The sequence below is a fragment of the Sarcophilus harrisii genome, chromosome 1 (assembly GCF_902635505.1).
Source record: "Sarcophilus harrisii chromosome 1, mSarHar1.11, whole genome shotgun sequence".
NCBI classification, from domain to species: domain Eukaryota; kingdom Metazoa; phylum Chordata; class Mammalia; order Dasyuromorphia; family Dasyuridae; genus Sarcophilus; species Sarcophilus harrisii.
This window is the reverse complement of record NC_045426.1, coordinates 652,621,756-652,648,845: the sequence shown is the minus strand read 5'-3', so window position 1 is coordinate 652,648,845 and position 27,090 is coordinate 652,621,756. Positions and strand designations below refer to the sequence as shown.

The window sequence follows — 27,090 nt, the reverse complement described above, 5'->3', positions numbered from 1 at the left end:
GTTCTCCTGAATTCTAGGGCTATCCAGCTACCCTATCATTTTTTTTTAACATGATTTTTAAATGTTTCTATGACTTGTTCTTTGACTCACTTTCATTGTTAATTCTCCATATGAGTCTGTATCTTTTCTTTGTGGTTCCATAACTAATTACTATTTTTATTGTATGTTATAGTCTATAAAAGTTATATTAACTATTTACTTTTTACTTTTTTTATAATTCTGTAACCCAGTAGAGGATCAATTTTGCAAAAATTTTATATAGTAAAGAAATATATATTCTTTTCCAGTCTCATTTAGAAGATGCCATTAATCTTTTAACTCTATTTAATCCAGCATTTTGTTCAGGTCCATATCTTTCCTTTCGTTTACCTTTTTGTTAGATTTATACAAAGTTGACAATTTCTTGACCTCATTATGTTACTGTTTATCTTTTTTGTAGCTCAGACTGTTTGTTTTATGAATTTGTATGCTAAAGGTTTAGAACATACATTTATTGCTGATATTGGTTTGTTGTCTATAATTCCTTTCAGTACAATATGGTTTTCTTGTTTATATTTTTTTTATTTTTTTGAATGTTTTTACTTTATCAGCATAATTTACAACTCTTGATTTTTTGGATTCACTTAATGCATAATACATTTCCCCCTCTCTTCACTTTTATTTATCTTTGCATTTTAAATCTATTTCTTATAAGCAACAGATTGAAGAGTTTTGTTTTCTAATTAAATGTCGTTCTTTTTCATTTTTATTGAATTTTTTTAATCCATTCATATTTAAAATTACAAATTAGTCTTCTATTTTTTTCCATCTCTCATAGCGTTTCCCCCATCCCAAGTCATGCTGTTTCCCCTTTTTGTGCTATAAACATACATTATATTCCTTTAGTTACTTTGCCTTAACTTTTTAAAGATGACCTTATAATTCTGGCCGTCTTCCTTTCACCTATGATCTCCTTTTTTTGTTGCTCCTTTCTCATCAAAGTTTTGCTTATTAGTTCCTTTTTCTATCCTGCTTTTGATGTGATTTTTTTTCCCCCCACCTTTTTACTTTTAGTCAAATAGATTTCCTTCTCTTCTCTTCCCCTCCAACTAGTTCTGTTCATTAGTTTTAAAAAAAATTTTTTGGCCATTTCCAAAAAAATTTTCTCTCACTCTTGCTCTTCATGTTTTCTTTCTAACTGCTCTAGACCCTTAATCTCTAATTTATGACCCCTGTATTTACTTGGTCTCTTTCTTTTCTCTGTTTTCCTTTTACAATCAAAGCTCTCAAGTTAACAATTCTTGACTCTCCCCTCTAGGAGGTTTCTGCCACTGCTTTTTAGGGGTTGCCCCATGGATTCCCCCTTTCCATTGTATCTCATTTCCAGAACAAAGTCAGTTATTGCAAGTATCAGAGAGAATGCTGTCGGTAGTGTCTTTCTCCTGTCATGTCCTAGATTATGCAGCCCACCACTGATCTATTTCCAACCCTGGTTACTTCCACCTACACAATATTTGCCTCAAATTTACTCCCTGGGTCCATGTTTTATTCCCCACCATGTTCTAGTTTCCCCTAGGGGCTCTAACTCTCCCTGCCTGTCTTCCTCACTTCTCCCAATCAATATAGGAAGAACAGACTTTTTCAAGCACCCACTCTTCTAGGCCGCCCCAAGTGTTAAGGTCTCCATCTCTCTTTACAGACCGTCTCTCTTCACCATGGGTGTATACATCAATGCTACCTTCCTATTTCCAAAGTAAGCCCTCCTTCTTTTCCCCACATTTCATTTCCATGCCCTACTCCTCACCTACTCCTTTGAAGGCTCTTCTCTTTCTAATGTCACAGGGATAACCTTCCCTTCATTTCTAGATTTCTATTTGACTCTGGCAGGTCACATATACCTTTCTAGCTCCCTCCTCCCTTCCCCTGGTTTCATGAACATTTCTGTGGTGTAATGCAATATAGGCAGGCTATCAACAGGTTCTTTTCTTTATGTCCCTTATTTGCCTCTTCACTTTTACTTGTACCAGATTTCTACATATAATTAATGTTTGGAGAGATTTGAAAGGCTGTGGAAAATCAGAGGCAATGTCTAGCTCTCCATCTTTCTGCTCTTGTGCCCAAAGTTATTGATCTTTTTATCCGGATTTTTTTTTTTTTGTCCATCCCAATTGTTGTGGATTTAGAGTTGGTACAGAAATTCAGAGACCCTTTAGTCTAATCTCCTCTTTTTACACAGGAGGAAAATTCTACCTTAATGCTCCAATGATTCATATAAGAAAGTCTTTTTCTAAGCAGGTGGGAAGCTAGAGACAATATTTTTGTTGGTGAAATCAATAATCACATTTACATAGCATTTACTATGTTCCAGGAACTGGAATAAGCAGTTTACAATTATTATCTCATTTGATCCTCACAACAGTCCTGAAAGGTAGATGTAATTATTATCATCCCTTTATACTAATGAAGAAACTAAATCAAACAGAGATTAGGTAGCTTTCCCAGGTCTCACTAGCTTCCCTAGTCAATATTTTAGGTTAGATTAGATCACAGATTTTCCTGGCCTCTCACCCAGAACTCTGTCCAATGTACCACCCAGCTGCCTATGCATGGAAATGGCAGCAAAGGTCTGGGAAAAACCCCAGCATATATGTCTAACCTTACACATAATGTATTATTGACTTAGCCAAGACACATGATTTCTTCTAGTCACATACCATTTATCATGTTCTCTTGGTGAATTTAAGAGAGTTTGAACAAAATTGTATTGTTAGATCTTCACTTAAAGGATTTCACTTAAATTTTTCAAAAAATCTTCTTCTAATTAAATGGTTTCATTAAGACAAATCAGACACTGAGTGACAGTAATGATCAATCTTGGCTCCAAAAAAAAGAGATAATGAAATATACCCATCTTTTAGCACAGAAGTGGGAACTATAGAACAAAATGTCATGTCTATGATAAGATGTTATTATTTATTGGTTGTGTTTACTTAATTTTCTTTGTTATATGAAAAGGCTAATTAAAGGGGGGAGGGGGGAAGTGAATATTGGCAAATTACTGTGATGTGAAAACTAAAAACATTAAAAAAAAAAAACCTCATTTTTAAAGACCAAATTGTTCCTAATGTTAAAAAATGTAGTATCTTATTCTAGATTTTCAATTAGTTTTTTTTGCTGAAAATATCTTAATTTATCTCATTATTGTTTCTTCCAGAATTAAACTTTTTTTAACTAAAGATAATTTTCGTAGAAGCCTAATTCCACTTAACATTCCCTACACATTTCAGGTAATATTTTTATTTAACAATCTGGGGGAAAATCCATAGGGTTGTTAGGAGAAAAAAATGCTTTACAAAAGAGAACGTCTACATCCTTGTGAGTAGTTATTATGTTTCTTCTACTTTTTGTTCAGTCAAATTCAGAAAGAAATGTTCTTGGGTCAAGTTGCTTTCCCCTTATTGTCCTTTCACATTTAGTGTGGGTCAGACTGTTTTGCAAGTAGGTAAAATGATTAATTTTTGTGATTGAATAAAATTATTGGATGTAGGCCCTTCTAAGTTTTCACTAAAATAATTTTTGGGACAACTCTCCAAGAAGTCAGGATGATGAGGATTATATGTATTTCTTCCTGTTTCCATAATTTTGATTCTCTTCATTAAATCTCTATATTTTGATAGTTTTTCATTTCATGTGGTTTGGAAATTATGAGTGTTCAGTAGGGCTACATCCATTTAAAAATGTCATTATTTTTTGTGTGTCACATGGCTACTCTCTGGTTCTAATGGAAAAAAGGGGGAAAAGAAATTTGCATGATAACTTTATTATATATTTAAAGAGAGTAGATTTGCAGGTTCATAGGCAATATTTTTCTAATAAGTTATGAAAATGCTTCTTTTCTTTCATAAATTAAAAATAAAAATAAACACAGAAAGAGAAAATAATTCTTAAAGATGTACAAATAAAGCTTAAGAGAAAACCAAAGCTTGGGTACAAACTCAAATTGAATTTTTAGAAGAAATGAAATGAATTTTAGAAGTTTTAAAATGTCTCTATAAATGAGATTATATGAAGAAAAAATTGGAAAAGAAATGAGAACTATGAAAGAAACATTTAGAAAAGGAATTAACAGAATGGCATAAGAAGTACAAAACCTTCCCCAAGTAACAAATTGTCTGAACATCGGACCAAATAGCCTTCATGACTTCATGAGACAACAAGAAATAATATTTAAAAAGTCAAAAATATGAAAAAAAAATAGAAGAAAATTTAAAGTATCTCATATAAAAATAATAGGCCTAGAAAATAGATTTAAGGAGAAAAAACAATTCCCATGACCAAAAAACAAACAAACAAACAAAGAATATAAACATCCTATTTCAAGAAAATTTAAAATTAAAAGAGCCCAGATCTCTACAAAGCAGAAGTAGAAAGAATTCCCAGGAATATCATAGTCAAAATCCAGAGCTTCCCGGTTTAAAAAAAAAATTTGCAAGCATCAAAAAGAAAGAATTCAAGGATGACAGAGCCACAGTTAATTGTGATTTAGCAATTGCTACTCTAAAGAAATGGAGAACTTGGAATATGATGTTCCAAAAGAGAGCAAAAAGGAATATCACTGAGAAAAAGGCCATTAGGATAGATGAGGTATCATTAGGAACTTTGAAGTCATTTTCAGTTGAATGATGAGGTCACATCATACTACAGAGAGTTAAAGAAATGAGGGAAGAGAAAGTGGATGTATCAGTTATAGATTGCCTTCTGTAGGAGTTTAGCCAGAAAAGTGAGAAGGGAATGAGAAGATGACCAGCAGGAATGGATCAAAAGAGGAATATGGAGACACGGTTCTATTTGTAGGGAGAAGGGAAGCAGCCAGTAGGATGGGAGAGACTGAAGATAAGTGAGAGAACAGTGATGACAGAAGAGCAAGAAAGGAGGTTCTCCTGGGCATAGTGTCTGGAAGCCCAATTTGGAGGGTAGAACAACATCAGCAGCAGGGCCAGATGGTGGGGAGAAGTTTTGCCTAGGGAAAGCAGCCTTTTGTCTTCACTGTACCCCCAAATATGTCATCAATCGCAGATGATAGACTACAGAGCTGAATGGGACATGAGAGATCAGTTAGTCCTCCCTCCTTTTATACATGAGAAAACTGAGGTCCAAATAAAGTTGTAACATTATTAGACCCAGTATTTGAACTGAAGTTTTCAAATATTATTAGCCAAAAGGGTCATGAATATATGTGTCTAGAAAATTGCTTTCATAATTATGAATATGACTAATATATATTATCTTTATTAGGTTGGAATTCCAAAAGTAACAGCAGCTATTTTTTCTTCTTCAAAATTATTATTAGCAATAAATGGAAATGTCTTTGGCTATGATTATGAAGATAATACCTGGATTGCTATTCTAGGTATGTATTTTTAAATACTTTTTAAAATGCATTTGAACTATACAATTTTATAACTATAGGAAATTTTATTTATTTTATAGGGATTAATTACTTTGCTTCTCTTGTTAGCAACCATTATTCTGGATGTAAAGCCTGAAAACAAAAGAATTAAAAAACCAATTATTGTGCTCTTATAGCTCAGAACTGGCTAATTACTAAAGATACAGATATAAAAGTTATTTATTCCCTGCTTTGTTGGAACTCATATTCTAAAAGGACAAAACAATACCTATAGGAAGGTTCATCTACAGGGAAGAAGAAACCATGCATCTTCTTTATGTTTTTATTTTTTATTTTGATAACAGTTTTTTTTATTTTCAAAATACATGCAAAGATAGTTTTCAATATTCACCTTGTGAATTGCAAAACCTTGTGTTCCAAATTTTTCTCCTTCCCCTCCCCACCATCCTTCTCCCCTAGGCAGCAAGTAAATCCAATATAATAAATTATAAAATTCCATATTCCATAAAAAACATGGATAAATGTTTTAAGAAGTTATAAATGAAAACTGACTAGATCTTTTAGATCCAGATAGTAAAGTAAAATTAGAAAGAATCCACCAGTCACTTCCTGAAAAACCCATCCAAAAACCCCCAGGGAATATCATTGCCAAAATCTAGAACTTTGGGTCAGAAAAAAAAAAAAAGAAAAGAAATACTGCAAGATGCTACAAACTGCTGAATTACCAAACAAACAAACAATTCCCCTTCAAAAAATGGTTAGAATTATATAAAATCTGGAAGTGACTACTTTATCTTGGAACACAATATTCCAAAAGGGACAAGACAGAGGCATATATAGCCAAAGATAACCTGAGTGTAAGATTGCAAGATAAACTATCTTTCATAGAATTGCTAAAGGATTTTCAAGCATTCCTGATGAAAATGACTAGAGCTACATAGAAATTTTGAATTTCAAACCTAGGTGTCAAAGGAAACCTAGAAAGGGAAGCATATTTGGGCAATTGGAAGGGTCTATATAATGATAAAGGGCTAACATTCTAACATTAACAGGAAGAGAAGAGACAAGGGTCCCTTCAGAATCCTAATGATTTCAAGGATCACAGGAGTAGTTAGATAAGACAACTAGAGGATCTTGATAGTTTTGTTATATATTGATGATCTTAAGAGATGAAATAAAAAAGGGGAGGGGGAGAAAGACATTAGATATAAACTGATGAAGAAGGGGGTAAATTTTACTATTCCTCACAATTGGAGTGCTAATGAGAAAGATGAAATAGAATGAGTAAAAGAAGTAGATATCACATGAAACAATCTTAAATGGGCACACATGTTTTGAAATGTATTAAACTCAAGAAAATAGGTGGGAAAATGTGGATTTAAGAGGGAAGGTAGAGTTGGGAAAGTAATAGTCATAAGGAAAAAATCTTTTTAACTGTTCAGAGAAAAATTGTAGAAGGATTAAAGGGAAAAATAAAAACTGATGATTGAAGTTAAGAAGAAAGGGCTGGGACAGTGAAATGGAAGCAAACTGCTTCAATGACAGATTGTGAGTGTTGATCACAATCCTTCTATTTCACATCTTTCTTCACTGGACACAAAAAGGATACAGAAAGAAAAAAATATAAGAAGATGTGATTAAGGAAAGTAGGCAATTAACAATAACCATGAATAGGATAAACTCACCCATAAAAAGGAGTAGGATAGGGGGATGAATTAGGAAACAATTCAATTATATGTTATTTTCAAGAAACACATTTAAAACATGAACATTCTTATAGACAAAAATGAGGAGCTGTGAGAAAATTATACATTAGCATATGCGAAGGAAAAGGAATAGCAATAATTTCAGAGAATGCAGCAGTTAAAAAAAGGACTTTGTTGAAAGAAGTAAATAGTGGAAATTGCATCAAATTTAGGCACCTAAAAATGAAATAATACCAAAATTTAATATACGTGCACAAAAATAGCATAGCAACTAAATATTTAAAGAAAAAAAAAAGATATAGAATAAATATCATGATACTTGGGACCTCAATGTATCCTTTTCAGACTTAGACAAATCTAACAAAAAGATAAATAAGAATGAAGATAAGATTTAAACTTTTTAAAAATTATATATGATAACTATCTGGATTTAATGAATAGGAATAGAAAAATGTATACATATTTATAAGCTATGCATAGTACCTTTAAAATGTGTTAAAAGTATTAAAACCTCATAAATTAATGCAGACAAATTAAATATGCCCTTAATTGGCTACAATGAAGTAAAAATTATGTTCCATACATGTCTCTGAAGAAAAAATTCAGAATTGGAGACTAAATGTTTTCCTAAAATCAAGTTAAGTTAAATCAACAAATATTGTGCTAAGAAGACTTAGGAATACAAAAAACAAACAAACAAAAATTGTCCCTGTTATCAAGGAACTGAGAGATTAATAAGACAGATAACATGCAAACAGCTATCTATGAGCAAGTTTCTATATACAGGATAAATTGGAAATAATCAGCAGAAGGAAGGAACTAGAATTAAGAAAGGTTGGAAAAAGCTTCATGTAGAAAGTGGAATTTTAGTAGGGACCTGAAGGAAGTTTTTTTTAAAAAGTCAGGAAACAGTAAGGAAGCTGGTGTCAATGGATCAAAAAATACATGAAAAGGAATAAAATATAAGAATACTGAAAAAGTAGCAAGTTGGCCATGTTATGAAAGATTCTGAAAATTTTTTATTTAATTCTGGAGGTGTTAGGGATTCCCTAGAGTTTATAAGAGTGGGGGGTGGGAAGTGGGGTGGTGTGTGACATAGATTTGCTCTGTAGGAAGATCATGAAAGAAGGATGGACTGAAGTGAGGAGATAATTAGAGGCAAGGAGACTAACCAGGCAGGTTATTGAAATAATCCAGAAGTAAAATGGTAAAGTCCTGGACCAGGGTGGGGGGAAATTGGAGGGGGTGGCAGGATCAGAAGAGAGGAGAGAAGAGAGAAACTTCAATAAGAAAAGTTGTGAAACTCAAATGGCACTGGCAACAAATTATGATAGGTGAGAGAGGGAAAAGTAAGGAATGATATCCAAGTTGTGAACCTGAGGGACTGGGAATATGATGGTGCCCTTAACAGTAAGAGGAAATTAGGAGGAGAGGAGAACATGGCGAATTTAAGATGCTTATGAGACATCCAGTTGAAATTATATAATAGGCATTAGAAAATCTACATAAAGATAATTAAATCACGGGAGCTGAGGAGTTTGAGGGATATCCGTGGTTAGTGAATTCAATCTGGATGAAAATCCAGCAAAGGGGACTGAAAAAAAAAAAAGGGGTTAGACAGGTAGGAGGAAAACCAGGAGAAAGTAATATCAGGAAAACTTAGGGGGAAGAAAGTATCAAGAAGAGGGTGATTGATAAAGTCAATGGTTGCAAAAGATAATTAAATCACGGGAGCTGAGGAGTTTGAGGGATATCCGTGGTTAGTGAATTCAATCTGGATGAAAATCCAGCAAAGGGGACTGAAAAAAAAAAAGTGGTTAGACAGGTAGGAGGAAAACCAGGAGAAAGTAATATCAGGAAAACTTAGGGGGAAGAAAGTATCAAGAAGAGGGTGATTGATAAAGTCAATGGTTGCAGATAAGAAGAAATTGGGAGGTAAGCTCCTTGAGATTGGGATCTGTCTTTTTGCATCTGCAGCATTTAGCACAGTGCCTACTATATAAGTTCTTAATAAATGCTTATTGCCTGCTTGCCCATTTTGACTCCTTGTTCAACCATTTCAACTCAAGTTTCCTTTTCTCTTGAACTGCTTGTCCCCCTAGCCTATCAACCAATCTAGTCTTCTGAAGCCTCAGCCTTGGATTATTCCCACCATCTCCTGTCTTTCAAATGCAAGTGATGGCTACTGAATGAAGCTGGAGAAAATCACAAAAGTATCTTGCTGCAGCAGCGAAATCATTTTATACCTCCCTAATGGATTTCACTATATCATTCAGCATCATTGATTTTCCAAAATTTTTCATTCCTCCTCAAATTTCCCATGATTTCCACTCCCCTCCACCTTTTCAACTTAAAAGCTTGCCTCATATTTCACTGAAATTTTATTTTATCTTCATTCATTTTATCTTCTCACCTATATCAACCAAAAGTCTTTTTGCTGCTGTCTCCTTCACTGTGATCTCAAATTAAGAGGGGGTTCTTGTTCAAGGCCACCCCCTCTACATTGCACAGGTGATCCCATTCCATCTTGTCTCCTTTGGCAGATTGCTCCTCCCATCCTCTGTCACGTCTCTTCAGTGACTACTGACTACTTCCCTACTGCATACAAACCTGCCCATGTTTCTTTCATCCTCAAAAAAACCCTTCACTTCATCCCTGCTTAGGTATCTTTTTATATTTCTTTTAGCAGCCAAACTCTCTGGGAAGTTCATCTTAAAGTTGTCACTTCTCCTTCCTTTTTTATCACTTCAGCTCTCAAATCTGGCTTTCAACTTCAACATTCAACTGAAGTTTCTCTCTTTCCAATGTTGCCTATAATTTCTTAATAGTTTAATAGCTGTATGGAGAGACTCAAGATTCTAGAATTAAGTGGATTAAGAAGTAGGGGAAGGCTTGAGAAACCTCTTCCTATGAAACAGAAGGAGCAGGACAATGGGTAAAAGCTAAGTATTTTGAAGTAGAGAGAAGAGTATGAGTAATAATAACTCACATTTATATTATATTGCTTTGATCCAGTCATTCAGTAAGAGAAGTAATATCAGAGTCTCACAGCTTTAGAGATAAATCAAAGTGATCTAAAGAAGATCAAGTGACTAAAAACCATTACATTGAATTCCCAATCCCTATATTTATGCCCACCTGAATTTTTGATTTCCTTCACATGCTAATTGTACAATATTTCAGAGTCTGATTCTTTTTGTACAGCAAAATAATGGTTTGGTCATGTATACTTATTGTATATCTAATTTATATTTTAATATATTTAACATCTACTGGTCATCCTGCCATCTGGGGGAGGGGGGGGGTAAGAGGTAAAAAATTGGAACAAGAGGTTTGGCAATTGTTAATGCTGTAAAGTTACCCATACATATAACCTGTAAATAAAAGGCTATTAAATAAATAAATAAAAAAAATAAATTTTTAAAATTAAAAAAAAAAAGATCAAGAAGCTTGTAAGAAGCAGAAGGAAGAGGCTAAATTTGTTCTTCTTCCATGTGTCTTAAATTTTGTCTTAGGTAGAAAATTAATTAAAATTTTTTGGGGGGGGGGCGGTGGGACTTAAATGACTTGCCCAGGGTCACACAGCTAGGAAATGTTAAGTGTCTGAGATCTTATTTGAACTCAGATCCTGCTGACTTCAGGGTTGGTGCTCTATTCACTACCACCTAGCTGCCCCCAAATGCAAACTATTTGAGGGGGAAAATACCATGTTTTCTATGTGCTTCTTTCATGTGACTTTCAATATGGCGCCAGAACAGAAACCACAGGAAGCCCTTAGGAACCTGGTTAATAGATTAATTCTTGCTCAAAAGAAAGGAAAAGAAGATAGTGGTTTAGGAAACTGTTCCTTTTCTATCTGACTTACCCATCCTTTTAACGTCCAGGTCAAATGCCACTTTTCTCGCCTGAAAATTTCACTGAAACTTTTTAAGCAGCATTCACCTTCTAGAGTGTGCATGGCCCATGCTGTGGGTCTTTCATACACTTATATTATCATGTATACTTTTTTTAATCATATTTGTATATGTATATGTCACATATTTGTAAATGTATATGTCACATCTCTCTTTTATTGTGAACACCTTGAAAGTAGGAATTGAGTTTTGTCTAATCTCTTTTGATAACTTTTGTTGAAAGTGCTTTCCATTGATTTTTGGGCATATCTGATGCACTCCAGAATCCTATGTGAGATTAACTACATTCTCCTCTCTCTTGTCAGCTGGGTTGCTGAGCTCCAGCAACCCACTTGTTGGGAAGTGGGTTAATATTAGAGCTTTTAGGTGAAATGCAGAATAATATTATTCATTGTGATACTATATTAAAGTATCATATTGTTATTAATTGTATTATTATTTTATGTACTTTAATTATATTTATTATTATTAACACTATTGTTAAATATTTATTATCATTGTTAAATTAGTATATTTATTATAAATTATTAGTAAATTATTTATTATTATATTATTATTAAATTAATGGACCTACCAAAAGCAAAAGGATTATAACAATAAATAAATAAATACAATAAAAGCAAAAGGGCTATAACATTCAGATATAAGGCAATAGAGTCAGGCAGAAACTGCTTTAACTCTAGTTACATGTATACACGTCTGGCTTTAAAGAGGTCACTGGAAAGACTATTTTATCAATAGAAGAAATATGTGTTTTATTTATAACTTTAAAAATTTCGGGTTTCAAGTTTATATCCTATTTCCCTTTCAGACACAAAAGAATACCTTGCAAATATTTATGCAGAGTATTGTTGCTATAGTGATGATTACTCTTGCACAGTAAGTACAAGACCTTCATTCTTCATTAGTATGAGACCAACCAACTAAATGATTTAGCCACACACCTTTCATTAGTTTATTCATTTAGCAAATAATCACAAAATCTCTCTTTGATTCAAGATGCCAGGACAAAGCTAGGATAGAACTACAGGCTGTTTTTAAGAATTTTACAGTGAATAAGAGGGGAACGTTTGAAGAGATCCTTGTGAGCCTCAGGAAAGTTCACCAAGAGCTAAGGAAATGTCAGAACAGAGTGCCAGAAGAAGTCTGAGGAAAGAGGGACCCTGAAGCCCTGTGGGGAATGTGAGGAAAATAAGAGCTCCAGTATGGAACAGGGGGTACAGGTTTGCTCAATACTGAGAGGGCGCCAATGGAGATTAATGAGTAGGAAGGTAGACATGGTCAGGCATTGTGGAAGGTTTTAAATACTGAAATCACAAGTTTATAAATTATTCAGTAGACAGTGAGGAACCCAGGAAGCTTTGGGGGTGGCAGGGTCAATGACATTAGCAGATTACTTAGGAAGCAGCATGGTGGATGGCTTGAGATTATTAGGCCCTAGAAGAGATACATAGAGAAATAAAACAATGAAATTACCTGATATTAATATAATCACATCTTTTTTTTTTCCTCCAAATAACTTTTTTTTCAGTCTGTAAGTAATCTTGTTTTAGCATATGCCACTGGAGAGCATGTATCTCAAGCACACGTATACTTGTCAAAAAGTCTGGGATTTCACTTTGAAAAATTAGAGTTACCACAAATGGTATGTTAAATTGGGTGAGAATTCAACTTAATTTAATTCCACAAACGTTGTTTACTTGTTGACTTTGTGCAAGGGACTTTGTATTAAGAAATTAATCCTCAAAAAACAAAATAAAAAACAGTCTCTTAAAGAGATTACAGTTTAATTAGAAGGAATAGAACATGTACACTAATTTCCTTGTTTTCAATTAACAAAAATCTGTGTTTTTTTCCTATTACCTATAGGAAAGGGAGAAAAACTCTGTACCTAATATATCTGGTCAAGCAAAATAAATTTCTGACTTGATCATGTCAAACAGCATATTGCACATCCTTTGACAAAACCAGAGCACATGACCCATTGGAAGGGACCAGGCAGAGTAGGTTCAGTTCCATGGATCATGCTCTCATCTAAATCTGTTCCTCTCTGAGGCAACTAGGTAGTCAAATGGTCAGAATGTAAGGGCCTAGAGTCAGCAAGGTCCAATGATCCTATACCTAAACTGATCTTTTTAATTAAAATACTGTCTTCTATGCCTTGAATATATTCAAGATTCTTTCTCTCCCAGAACCACATGAATACAGATTTTGGTCTGGGGTTGATTTTTTTTTTTTAAGTGACATGTCAGAGTCTTTTTTTCACCTCCCTCACCTCCTTTTTCAGTTTTAGTAAGATGCCTGGAGGTCTTCCCTATCAAGACCAAAATTCTTCACTACTTTACAAATAGTTTTATGTATTCCTTTGCCTTTTAGCAATTCTATTGTTGGAAGTATTTGGTTATCTTCTTTATATTTGACCTGCTTGTTTATATTGCTGTGTTTTATGCTTTTATACAAAATAGAGCCTTGAGATGAGACTTTACTTCATTTTAACAGATTGGGAAATTTGGAATTAAATTATAAGTGTTAGTGCATATGATTCATATTTAGGCCCTTATGCTGACACTCTTTAGTCATTTATTATTATTTTTTTCTTTTAGAAAACCCTTAATGGAATTTTGGAAGGTTTCTTTTTCTTTCATTCCTTGTCCAAATATGCAATGCTCTTAAGGAACGGTAAAGTGGTGAGTTTCTCTTTGATTGAAAAGATTCATTTGAATGTAACTGGAGGCAAAGCAAATTGTTCATAATTTTGCATCTGTACATTTGTTTCATGTTAACTTTTGAAGGATGACACTTGTTTCAGCCATGGTTTTGGGATTGCATAGGCTGGGCCCAATCTTAGGAGCAGCCTAAAAAATAACTATTTCTTTGCTTTATTATGCTCCCACTCAAAATTTACTCTTGGAGAATCTTCAGAGAAAGCTAGTATCTAAATCTCCAAGGATGTGAGTGTAGAGGGACCCAGATCTCATTCATGCACTCAAAGTAATAATGCAAATTTAGGCTATAGAATAGCTTTTATTTTGCCCCAAAGAAAATGCAGAGGGCTCAGAGAGAACCATGAACAGCTGTGGAAAACTGGACTTGCTATAGTTAATAGCTTAAAAGTACCCAGTATAATTCTTTACACTCATTCTACTTTCTACTAGGATTCCAAAATCAGTCAGTAAACATTTATTAAATACCTTCTATGTGCCAGGCTCTGTGCTGGCATACAAAGACGGGTAAAAGTTCCTCCTTCCCAGGGGCTAACAGTTTAATGGGGGGGATGGCATGCAAACAAAACTAAACAGACAAACTATATATACCATTGAGGGGAAGGAAGAAATAACTTTGTACCAAATATGCCTGATCAAGCAAAACAAATTTCTGACTTGGTCATGTCAAACAGCAGATTGCACATCCTTTGACAAAACCAGAGCACATGTGCCACTAGAAGGGACCAGGCAAAGTAGGTTCTGTTCCATGGACCATGTTCTAATCTAAATCTGTTCCTCTCTGAGTCAAGAAGGCCAATTGGAAGGCCTGAAGTCGGCAGGACTCATGGATCCTATACCTAAATTGAGCTTTCTAATTAAAATACTGCTTCTATGCCTATCTACTATATTCAAGATGTCTTTCTTTTCCAGAGTCACAAATACACAGTGCTAAGCACACAAAGAAACAGTTCATCCCTTCCCCTTTTTGTTCCCCTCCCCCTCCCACTTTTCGTTTTCCTTACTCCTTCCACTTCCTCTTCCTCTTTCCCTTCTTCTCCTTCCCCTCTTATATCACTTCAGGACAATTTTCTTTAATTATTTTTTGTATCATTTTTTTTTCTCATAGTTTTGAGGTAGTCCAATTATTCTTATGTTTTCTTTTCTTGATCTATTCTCTTGACCTATTATTTTCTCTTGAGATGTCTCACGTTTTCTTCTGTTTTTTCATTCTTTATATATTGTTTTGTTATTTCTTGTTCTCTTATAACTTTGCTGGTTTCTCAATTCTAATTTTCAAAAAATCATTTTCTTCTTTAAGACTTTGGATCTTTTTCTTCTTGTTTTTCTTGGGTTTATCTTGTTTGTTTTTAGTTTCTTCAATCTTAATTTGATTTTTAAAGTCTTTTTTGAGTTCTATGAATTCTGTAAATTCTTTCTGGGTAGATTACCATTTGGAGAAGAAGAAGCTTTTTTTTTTTTTTAACTCAGTTATCTTCCTCTGAAGATGAACACCGGTTTTCCCTGTTCCCTTAGGGGGAATGGGATGCAGAAATCCAGAAGAGCCTATTTAGGGAGCCCTTCTTGCTCTGTCATTTCAAGCTTCTGGTTCACAACAACAAAGGTCTAGATGCAGGGGTCCTGCAGCAGCTGAGGTTGTTTATCCCCCTTACCCAAGGCTATGAAGTTTCTTTATTTAAAGACTCACAAAACAAAGTTTTTGTTTTTACTATAGTCCAGCCCTCAACAGTCTGAGGTACAGTGAACTGGCCCCCTATTTTAAAAGTTTGAGGATCCCTGGGGGACTGTAGAGGAAATTTTTGGCTTCAGACAACACTTTTCCCTCTCCTTTTATTTCTGCTTCCAGTTTGTTTTGATTCTCACTAATGTCATCCAAATTTCATGATTTTCTAAAAACAATTAAGATTTTATGTTTTTTCTTTCTTTCAGGGAAGGTTTGTTTATACAGAACCCCCTCTAAATGAAAGCTGGGGAATGCCTTTTGAGATGTCAGGACATATTAACATCATAAATCTTCCAGGTTTAAAAGGTTACTTGATTCTCTGGGATGAAAAACACCTGTTTTTCACAAATAACTGTGGTGAGCTATCATAATAGTAATTCTTTAAAATGATAAATTCTTTGTAGTTATTAGTGATTTATGATGACTATATTTTCTAGAAAGAAATGAACTCATTGAAATTCAAAAAGAGTTTCTAGTGACATCTTACAGATATATTTTTTTTCTTCTTGACTGACTTGATGGATTGATTTGGTAGGTGATGGTATAAGCAGAGAAGCAGTATCTTCCTAAACTCAAGGAGTAGAATGACTTGACAATTTCAATTGCTAATGAACAAATAACTTTTGGGTGTCAGGGAAATGCCATTCAACTAAACATCATTTAGTCGGTGCTCCTAAGGAGCAAGACACTATTCTGGGCAGAGGGAAAATCAACAGTAAAACTGTCTCTGGTGATGGTACTGACTCCCTGGAGCTTTCCTTCTGGGCTGCTGGTGGTTATGTGCCCCACTGAGCACCATAAAATCACAGAATCTGAGAGTCAAGAAGGACTTGGGCAGTTATCTTGTCCAGTCATGTTTACATGAAAGTAACAGCCACTCTGGCAGACCAGACTGAGGCTGCAGCTGCTGTGGCTAGATAGCAGGTGTTCCCAGCTTCCACTCTGAGAGAGCTTCTCCTGACATCCCCTGGAATCTGCTTCATTACCACTGCTGACTGACTGACTGACTGGTGCCTTTTTAGAATACTTGAATAGAACACAGATATCATGTGCCTCTGGATTTTTTTTTCTTTTCCAGGCTAACCATACCTAGTTTCTCCAACTGATCCTCATGTGTCATGGACTGGCAGCTGATCATCATCATTGTTGCCTTCCTTTAGCTACTCTTCAGCTTATTAATTCCTTCTAAAACTCCGATACTCAAGGCCAAACCCAATGTTCCAAATGAGATGTGAGGAGGACATAGTACAGTGATACTATGGTTATCATTTTTCCTTTTTGACTACCACATTGCCCTACTGACTAATATCTACTGAGTTTGTGGTCGACTAAAATCCTTAGATCCTTCTCAGAACAACTAGTATCTATCCATACCCATCCCAACTTATACCAATGAAGTTGTTTTGGGTTTTTGTTTGTTCCTTTTTAAAAAAAAAAAAAAAAACCCCAAATGCAATACTTTCTAAAAATTATTATTTCTATTGCATTTCAATATATTAATTTCATCCAGTGTGCTAACCCAGCTGTTAGGTAAACTGTTTCCTGAGGGCCAACTATGGCCAGATGCCTGTTTTTATATGGCCATATTGCTAAGAATGGTTTTTATATTTTTAAATACTGTAACCCAAACTAATATCTCACCTGATGTTACCTAGGGACAAAATGGATAAATAATTTAGTCATAAGGGGCAATATATGTAAATTAAGGGTATATGGAAGAGTATAGTGTTAGATCTATGGAAAAGGAAAGAGTTTATAATCAAAGAAGATATAGAAAAGATCATGGGAAGCAAAATGAATCATTTTGATAACATGAAATTAAAAAGTTTGTAACAAACAAAACTAATGCAGTCAGAATTAGAAAAGTAGGAAACTGCTTTACAGCAGGTTTCTCTGATAAAAAAAAAAGCCTCATTACTCAAATATATAGCAAACTGAACCAAATATATAAAATCTATAAAAATAAGAACCATTCTTCAATTAATAAATGGTCAAATGCTATGAACAGACAATTTTCAGAAGAATAAAAGCTTTCAATAATCATATGAAAAAATGTTCTAAGTCGCTATGGATTAGAGAAGTGCAAAATAAAACAATTCTGAGATATCACTTCACACCTATCCAAATTGGCTAACATTTCAGAAAAGTAAAATGACCAATGATTAAGGGGATGTGGAAAAATTGGGACTCTTGAACTATTGTGAACCAATCTAACCATTCTAGACATTTTGGAACTATACCCAAAGAACTAAAAAACTGTGTCAAACCTCTTTGAACTACCAATAAATACTCTTTGTATCCCAAAGAGATCAAAGAAAAAGTATATGCAAAAATATTTATAGCAGCTCTTTTAGTGATGGCAAAGAATTGGAAATTGAGAGGATACCTGAGGATTGGCTTGAGAAATGCTAAACAAGTTGTGGTATATGGTTGTGATATATAATTGTGATGGAATAGTATTGTACTATAAGAAATAACAGGGATGATTTCATAAAAACTTGGGAAGACTTCTATGACCTGATACAAAGTGAGCAAAACCAGGAAAAAATTGTACATAGTAACAGCAATATTGTAAAAATAGTTAACTGGAAAAGAATTAGCTACTCTGACTAATACAGTGATCTAAGCCAATTCCAAAGGACATGTTAAACTTCTACCTACTTCCAGAGAGAGAACTGATGAATTCTAAGAATAGATTGAAATAATATTTTTAAACAAAGTTTTTTATTGTCTGGGTTTTTTTTTTTGTAACATAGCTAATATGGAAGTATGTTTTATGACTTCACATGCATAATTGATATCAAAATGCTTGTCTTCTTAAAGAAAGGGGGAGGAGCAGGAGGAAAAGAATTTGGAACTCGAATTTTTAAAAAAATGTTCAAAAAAAAGAAATTTCAAAAAAGGTAAAAAAGCAAAACAAAACTTCTATCAGTATGGGACTCTTTCTTCAATAGTAGAGATCAGTGCCCTCCTTCTACTTGAGTAATGGGGCAGAGTTGCTGAGAGCAGAAGGAAGGAGAGAAGTCTGGATTTCCTTTGGGTCTCTTGAGTCTCATTGGGAAACTTCTGGATTCCAGCTTCAATAGTGATGATGGGTGGTGATGGAGAGAAAATTCTGGGAAGAAACCAATGTGAGAGGAATTGGCAGCTTCTATCTTACTCTTTTCCGCAACTTGATTCACTGGAGACTTCAGCTAATTTCCCCTTCTGTGAGATCAGGAACTCTCTTTCTTGGTTAAGCTGTCTCTCTTCCAGTTCTGAAATCATTTGTTCTTTGACAATAGGTTGAGGAGATAGTAAGGTCAAGTGAATTCCCTTAAAAATGCAGATGTGGATAAGTTTTCAGGTTGCACATTTTTTCAAGTTTAAGGTTTCAAGAATAAATTGCTAATCTTTTCTATAGGCCTGTCACTCTGCTCAAATTTCAATACTTCATGGATTTTATGTATATTTTATATATACTTAAGTAATGACCCCTTGTGGCTACTTTCCCAACTATACTCCAGGGAAGGGTCCCCAGAAGTTTGCTGATATCTTGGTTTCTAGGGTTAACTTTATAGAGCTGCACTCTTAACCCTATTACTCAGAAGCCCCTATCAGCATTCTTCCCACTAATAGCCAGTAGATTTAACTAGTTTTTAGCAACATGAACAGTTGGAACTAAAAATTTACCACCACCACCACCACCAAAAGAAAAAAAAAAAATCCTGGGGTGCACTTTTCCAAAAATACACAGAAATCCATAGGAAATGTGGACTCAAAGCTAGAATGCCAAATTAGTGTGGCATATAGGTAGGGAACCTGTATTGGAGATGACGTCACAAATCCTAGTCTTGAAAGGTCTTTCTCCCTTCAGAGGATATTGACTCAGTTCACTTTAAGCATAGCTCTCAGCTGTCTGCTTCTATCCAGATATTTAGGGTCATATTTCCTAAAGTCATTTCTTCCTTCTGATGACAATCCTTTTTAATTGGTTCTCAGTGGAAAATGCTCCTCTTTACTTGATTTTTCTTCCACTTTTGGCTCTTGATTCCTAAATCTTAGCTCTTGAAGTCTGCTGCAGGGAGGTACCATCTCTGGCAAGACCTAACCAGATCCGAAAGGCTTTGACAATATAGTCCTAGCATTGGATTGAATTGTTCATTCAAGAAGCAATCTAGGTAAATGCAGAAAGCCTTATCATTGAAAGTTAGCCCCAGATGATAACCTTTTTTTTTTTATTTAAATTTAGTAATTCAAGAAAATATACATTCAGATATTTAAAGGTAACAGTTTGCTTCCCTGGAGGTTGTGGTACTGAACTGGAGCTACTGAAAATTAGGATGCTATTTATCTCATGCAGTTCTGTGGCTATCCTTGTCAAAATATTACATTTAATTATTATAACAATCATTACAATAATAATTACAATTACAACAATTCCTCTTGTACCAAACATTTCATCTTTATAATGTTATTTTGTCCGTGTATTTATTTCCCACTTATCTTTTAAACTTCCCCTGGGACTGGGGTGATGATAATCAAAGGAGAGGAAAACAATACAAGTTATGATGATTGCCTTATTTTCCCCTCCCTAGAAAGAGAGCATGCACTTAAAATGAGTGAAAAACTGCATGATAACACAAAAATGATAATTGTCTTGTATCCACTATCCTTGAGGTCTTGATTTCCAAGTTGCTATATGGGCATAAGAAGAGTGAGAATTATTGAAACCTAATTAATACTATAGGATTTCTTCCATGAGGCAAACTGGCTGTGGCTGAGGCTTAAGTCACTAATGACTTGGACTGCCAGGATCACACTGGAGATTTAGACGTGAAAACAGAACTAAGAATGGTCAGCTATTAAGTCTGTTTGGATGATGAATTAAGGAGGAAAAAAACAATCCTAGACTTTACTCCCTTTTAAAAGCTGAGGGTGTGGATTCAGGGCCTCCCCTGCTATCGCAGTGATTTTGGACATTAAAAGAAAAGAGCTTTAATAAATAGTTGGAGGCAAATGGCTCCACATAAAGTGTTTTACCTTTTTCCCCTCTTCTATTTTGTTATATATTGAATAAACTCTGTGGTTATAATAGGCCTAATATATCGAGTTCTGTAAATATGGCAGGTCTTGACTAGAAAAGGAAGCTCCCAAATAATGGGAAGAAGTTGGGACATGGTAAAGTTGTGTATTAGATTTTATAAATTTCATTTTCTAATATTATAAAGTATATGTTTATTTTGTTATTGCATAAAAAATTTCGACATTCATTAAAAAACATTTTGATTTCCAAATTCTCTTCCTTCTTCCTGTCCTTTCCCTACCTCTTGCAAGCTTGCCTTCTCAGGCAAGCAATATGATATTTGCTATACATGTGAAGTCATGCAAAACACATTTCTATATTAGTCATCTTGCAAAAGAAAACAGATACAAATAACACGCACAAAAACTCAAGAAAAAAAAAGTTTTAAAAGTATGCTTTGATCTGTATCCAAACTTAATTAGTTCTCTTTTGGGGGGATAAGTAGCACTATTCATATCATTTTTTAAAAATATATTTTGTTTTTCGTTAAGTATTCCCAAGACTTACATGTAATTCCCAAATTACATGTAAAAAAATATTAACATTCAGTTGTAAAATTGAATTCCAAATTCTCTCCCTCAAACCCTTTCCCCTTCCTTGAGAAGGCAAGCAATTTAACATCAATTATATGTGTGAACTTAGGCAAAAACATTTTGCCATTTTGCAAAAGAAAACACACACACAAAAACAAGTAAAATAAAGAAAATGGAAAAAAAAAAAAAAAAAGGTTGATTTAATCTGAGCTCGGAGTTCATCAGTTCCCTTCTGGAGTTGAATATCATTTTTCATCAAGCATTCCTTGAAATTGTCTTGGATCATTGTCATGACAGTGGCTAATTCTTTCACAGTTTATCATCTTTAAATATTGCTGTTATAATGTAAAATGTTCTCTTGATTCGACTCATTTTACTTGGCATCAGTTCAGACAAGTCTTCCCAGGTTTTTCTGAAATTACCTTCCTTGTCATTTCTTACAGGACAATAGTACTCCATCATAATCATATACCACAACTTGTTTAGCCACTCTACAATTGATGAGCATCCCCCAAATTTTCAGTTCTTTGCCACTACATAAAGAAGCGTTATAAACATTTTTGTACTTTTTTTTCTTTTTTTTTTACTTTGATGTCTTTGAGATACAGACCATGATGGATCAATAGGTATACATGGTTTTAAAGTTGCATGGGTGTAGTTGCAAATTGCTCTTCAAAATGGTTGTACTGGTTCACAACTTGACCAACAGTGTATTAGAAGAATGTTATAATTTTCCATATTCCCTTCAACATTTATCATTTTCCTTTTCTTTCACATTAGCCAATCTGGTAGATGTGAGATGGTATCTCAGAAATATTTTAATTTGCATCAATAAAAACTGATTTCAAGCATTTTTCATGTGACTATTGATTTCTTCTGTCTATTCCTATCTTTTGGGGGATTCATTCATCATTTAGGGATGGCTCTTATTTTTATAAATTTGAGTCAATTCCTTACATATTTGAAAAATAAAGCTTTTATCAGAGAAATTTCCTATAAAATTTCTCCTCAGTTTCCTTCTAATTTTGTCTCCATTTAGTTTTGTTTTTGCAAAACCTTTTTAATTTCCTATAATCAGAATTATTTATTTTACTTTGCATGATCCTTTCTTTCATTTATTTGGTCATAAGCTCTTCTCTTATCCATAGAGCTGATATGTTCTCTCGTGTGATATCACTCATGTTCAAATCATTTATCCACTTTATCTCCGTGACTGCTGTGAAATGCTGATCCATATCTAGTCCCCTCCAAACTGCTTTCTAGTTTTCCTAGGAGTTTTTGTCAAATGGTCAGTTCTTATGTCAAAAGTTTGAGTCTTTGAATTTACCAAGTGCTAGATAACTATGGTTATTTACTATATGGATTATATACCTAATTCCACTATGTATTCCACTGATCTACCCCCTATTTCTTAGTCAGTACTGGTTTTGATGATTACTGCCTTATGATACAATTTGAGATCTGGTATAACTGGGCCACCTTCCTTCACATTTTTTTTTTCATAAATTCCCTTGATATTCTTCAGCTTTTGTTTTTCTAGATGAATTTATTTATTTATTTATGTTCGCTCTTAAAATTCAAAGATCTTTCTTTCTGACCTAAGTCATCTTGCACTAGAACAATATAAGACCCTTACCTTATGTTGGCTTTGCTGTTTCCAAATTCTACTTAAGACTTTATTTTAAATTTCTTTGGAAGTTGTTTTAAATTGTTTGAATATTGGGAGAGCTCAGGTTGTGATTTCATATTTTTGATATTTTGAAAACTATGTAATTTTTCCTCCACCTTAAATTCAAGCCTCACCAGATTTGAATTTCTCTGTGCAACAGTTTATGACTATGAGCTGAGGTAATGTACTTTAGACAGAATGATTTCTGGTACTCAGAGAGAAAACTTCAACCATTTGAGGGCAAAGGAGAACTGAGATGGCTACTAGGCTAATGGCTCAATGCATAATTCACTGAATAATTACTACAGTGACATGCTATTATTTTGTAAGTTTCAAAATAGTGGCCTGTCAGCTGATTTATCACTGTGTACCAAGCATCACACAGCCTTATACCAAATGTCAGATAAAGGTACATGCAAATTATAACCCTTCAGAAATTTTTTAAAGAAACCAATCTAATTTACTCAAAACAACAATGATGAACAGCAATATTATTTTCTCTGAATCGAATCATGGATGTATATAATTCTTTGGGGTAGAGTTACCAAAATCAGTTTTAAAAACTTGTTTCTTGACTATAGCTTTTCTCTTAAGAAACACCTTCTAATATTTGTTTTGCATGTATATGTTTCTTTTTGTTTTTTCTCTAGGTCAGCTTGTGGAAGAGATTCCTATTAAAAATGATAAGGGCATTAAGTACGAGTCCCTTGCACATTCTCTAAACCAAGTCTCCAGCATTACTGGCTGTATGTACCTCCCTTCACCCCATTCCCCAACCCTCTATGGGAATTATATTCTTTAGAATGTAGAGGGCATCTTGTCTTTCTGAATGAGGCACATGTAATTCCCCCAGGCTTAGAGAAATTCAGTTTTAATTGTCCTCAAATAGCTAGTAGTAGACATTCAGACTAGGTATTAGCCATAGGCAAGACACAGATCCAGGATGCCCTAGTTCACTGTGGGACATTTCCTACTTCCTTCAACAGCTTTAACTGATAATTTACTCTTGCTTTGGCTGGAGAAGCCACATAGGAATTGAGCCAAGCTAATTTGGGTTTTGTGTGTTTCTTTTGAGGGCCCCACTGTCATCCTAAGTAACCCAGATTCACCATTTTGGAATAACCTTTGGCTCTTCCCTATCCCCTCATCTTCCTATACAATTAATCATCAAATGTTTGCCGATTCTTCCTCCTCCTTTCCCTCTTTGCTTTTCTCCACTCATATAACTGCCACCCTAGTTCAGGCTTTTATCAGCTTTTTCTTGGTCTTCTCCAATAACCTCTACTGTCTTCCTTGCTTCCAGCCTCTTCCCTAAAGAACCAGTTTGATCATGTCTCTCCACTACCCAAGAAATTTCAATAACTTGTCTCTTCTGGAAATTAGAGCTCTTCTTCATCTGACTCTGATCTAGAAACTGATTAGTTCCTCTAATAATTGGAGCCCTCTCTTAGTCTTATGCATATCACTTATTTTTAAGCTTTCTACATGCCAGTCAAATTAGCCTGACCAGAATTTCCTTTACATGACATCTTCCATAGCCACACCTTGGCTTCAATTCTCTCCATGCCTAGGATACCAGACCAAGTGCCAAGTGATTACTAGTATTTTATTTGTGCTGATCTCCAGAAATGACTTTGTAGGTTTTATGATCATAAATTCACAGATTGAGAATTTGAGGGAACTCAAATGAATCTGGTGCAATATTCCAGCTTTAAAAATAGGCAAACCTGATGTCAGGGTAGTAATTCCTATCTGAAATAAACATGAGGACATGGGGAAGACACACTTTTTAGTAAGCATTCCATTGACCAAGGATTTATTCTAAAATGTACTTTGGAGATAATTTTATTTTTTTTATAGATAAGGAAATAAGACCAAGAAAGGAAAAAATGACTTGCCTTCCCTCAACTCATACAAATCTAAGCAGCAGTACTTGACTCTATTCCAAAGCCAATGTTTTTCTGATTATACCAATACCAGTCCATTTCTTCCAAAATGATTATTTTTAAATTGTTCATAGAGGCATATAAATCACACACAACTTTAATTCAAATAAAAAAGGTTTTTGAAAGGGCCAGGACCTAATCACGGTCAAAGGGGCCACTAATGAAGTGTTAAAACCAAGGGCTTGGTTTACCAATTGCACAATCAAATGCTTCCCTACAGTTATTGTCAAGAATTTAAAGATGTAAGAAACTGGTAGCAAGTAGGAAATGTATCAGAAAAGTCTAGATGTGACTAATTACTTTTTCATTATTCCAGGTTTGTTTTAAATATTTAAAATTGAAAAATAACATCTGTATATATTCTTTTCTAGTTGAAAATGAATTGGCACTTTTAACCAAGAGTAAAAAGTTTTTTTATGGCACTCTGGGATTGCTATCAACTTCTCTAATTGATGTAAGTATTTTTTTTTTTTCCTAGAGAAAAACAAGAGTAAGAGACAGTTCTTGGTCTTTTCAAGGACCATTTGCTGATCTCTGGGCATATATATACAAAACAAGGTGTTGAGGTCCATTACTCATTGCCCATGTACCCATGGATAAATCATTTCTTCCTTTGTACTTACTTGAACTTTTTGTTATTTAGTCATTTCAATCATATCTGACTCTTCATGACCCCATTTGGGGTTTTCTTGATGGACATATTGGAAGGATTTGCCATTTCCTTCTCCAGCTCATTTAAAGATGAGGAAACTGAAGCAAACAAGGTTAAGTGACTTGCCCAGGGAGGCCACATTTGAACCCTCCAAAAATGAGTCTTCCTGACTCTAGGACCAGCACACCAAATAGCTGCCCAGAGTTTGAGGTTCCTTTTAAGGGCAGCTAGATGGCACTACAGTGCAAAAAGCACTGGTCACAAAGATCTTTATTCAAATCTGACCTAAAATACTAGCTAAGGGACCCTGAGCAACTAATCCCTATTTGCCTCAGTTCCCTTAACTAAAATGGGGATCACAACAGCACCTCCATCACAGGGTTGTTGTGAAGATCAAATAAGATCATCTTTCTAAAATAGTCTCACTGCTCCTAGTACACTGTAGGCATTATATAAATTCCCTTCCCTTTTAAGTGTTAACTTTCCCCTATTGGAGTGTAATATTGAGAGCAAGTACTATCTCTTTTTACTTGTATTTATCTTACCGGTTTAGCACAATATTTGAGGACATATAGTAAGCACTCAGTAAAAGCTTGTTGATTTTACTCAACTTGACTAAATAAATTGTAATTATTTTTCTGTTGTCAACATAACATTGGGTCAGCTCATCTTGCAGAATTGCTGTTCAATCACATAAGTTTGTCCTTCACACCTCTTGCTTATTTCATATATCCAATTAGTTGCTAAGTCTTATTTCTTTCTCCACAACATCTTTTGTATACATCCTTATTCACACAAATATCATTTATTTTCAAACCTTTAGCTTGGATGTGCAGTAAACTGCTAACTGGTCTACCTACCTACCTCAACTCTCCGTCTACTGCAATATACTAGTACAAGTATCAGTAAACTCCAGTGTGTCTCCATTACCTCTAAAATAAAATGAACGTTCCTTTGTATGGTTTGTCTTCCTAACGTAGCCTCTTCTTATCTTTACAGGCTTTTTATATATGACTCTCCTTCATGCACTATATAATCTGGCTGTATGGCTTATGTACTGTTCTAATACATACATACACATTCACAATGTTCGTGTGTGTTCTATATATGTCTTGTGTATAGTCTCTTTTATCATGCAAGAATGATCTCCTCTCTGAATTCACAAGAGTTAACTGCTGCCAAAATATATGAAACTATAGAGGTAAAAACTTAGGTTTTATTGTTATGCTGAAATATAAGTTCAGCTCTCAGGGAAAATAAATTGTATGAACAATCATTAAGATTCTTCCAGGCCTCTTATATCAAAATTATGTGAGCGTGTCAGAGAAATAATTTTTTTACATATTTCAATCTTGTACATGCCTCTTAGGTCATAAAAATTAAAGAAAAGATACATCCAAAATCCCATGCTTCCTTCAATATCATAAAAATGGAGTAAATTTAGAGTCAAAATCTCATACATTCCCTAAGGAAATAAACTTTGCAAATTACATAAGTAAACTAATCTTAATTTCAATAGTTAGCTAGGAGAGCTAACAAAAAAACTAAATATTTTGGCTACTATCTTGGGAATGTCAGTGTTCCTTTATTTCATGAGTCAGATTTTAGTCAGGTACAGTTAATATTAACAGAAGAAAAGTTTTCAGTTAACCAAAAGTTACAGGAGACATAAAAATAAAGAAATAAATGTAAAATGTCCCTTATGCTTTTGTTGGGGTTCAGGAGTCTTGGATCCCAAGAATATACTAGAGTTATGGGTTGGTGTTGTGA

The 27,090-nt window shown here is 34.3% G+C and overlaps 1 protein-coding gene across 2 annotated transcripts in view; it reads left to right on the top strand.

Annotated features, from left to right (window-relative positions):
- The window catches only part of CATSPERD (cation channel sperm associated auxiliary subunit delta), a 110,358-nt gene that overhangs the window by 37,593 nt on the left and 45,675 nt on the right, over positions 1-27,090 (top strand). Inside the window, exons 4-11 of one of the 2 annotated variants that reach the window (XM_031947785.1) lie at positions 3,194-3,266; positions 5,275-5,389; positions 11,821-11,888; positions 12,541-12,654; positions 13,613-13,696; positions 15,662-15,812; positions 23,373-23,468; positions 25,040-25,122. In XM_031947785.1, coding sequence (XP_031803645.1) covers positions 3,194-3,266; positions 5,275-5,389; positions 11,821-11,888; positions 12,541-12,654; positions 13,613-13,696; positions 15,662-15,812; positions 23,373-23,468; positions 25,040-25,122 — 784 coding nt within the window. The remainder of the gene's footprint in view (positions 1-3,193; positions 3,267-5,274; positions 5,390-11,820; positions 11,889-12,540; positions 12,655-13,612; positions 13,697-15,661; positions 15,813-23,372; positions 23,469-25,039; positions 25,123-27,090) is intronic. The other variant, XM_031947786.1, reaches the window with a different exon arrangement.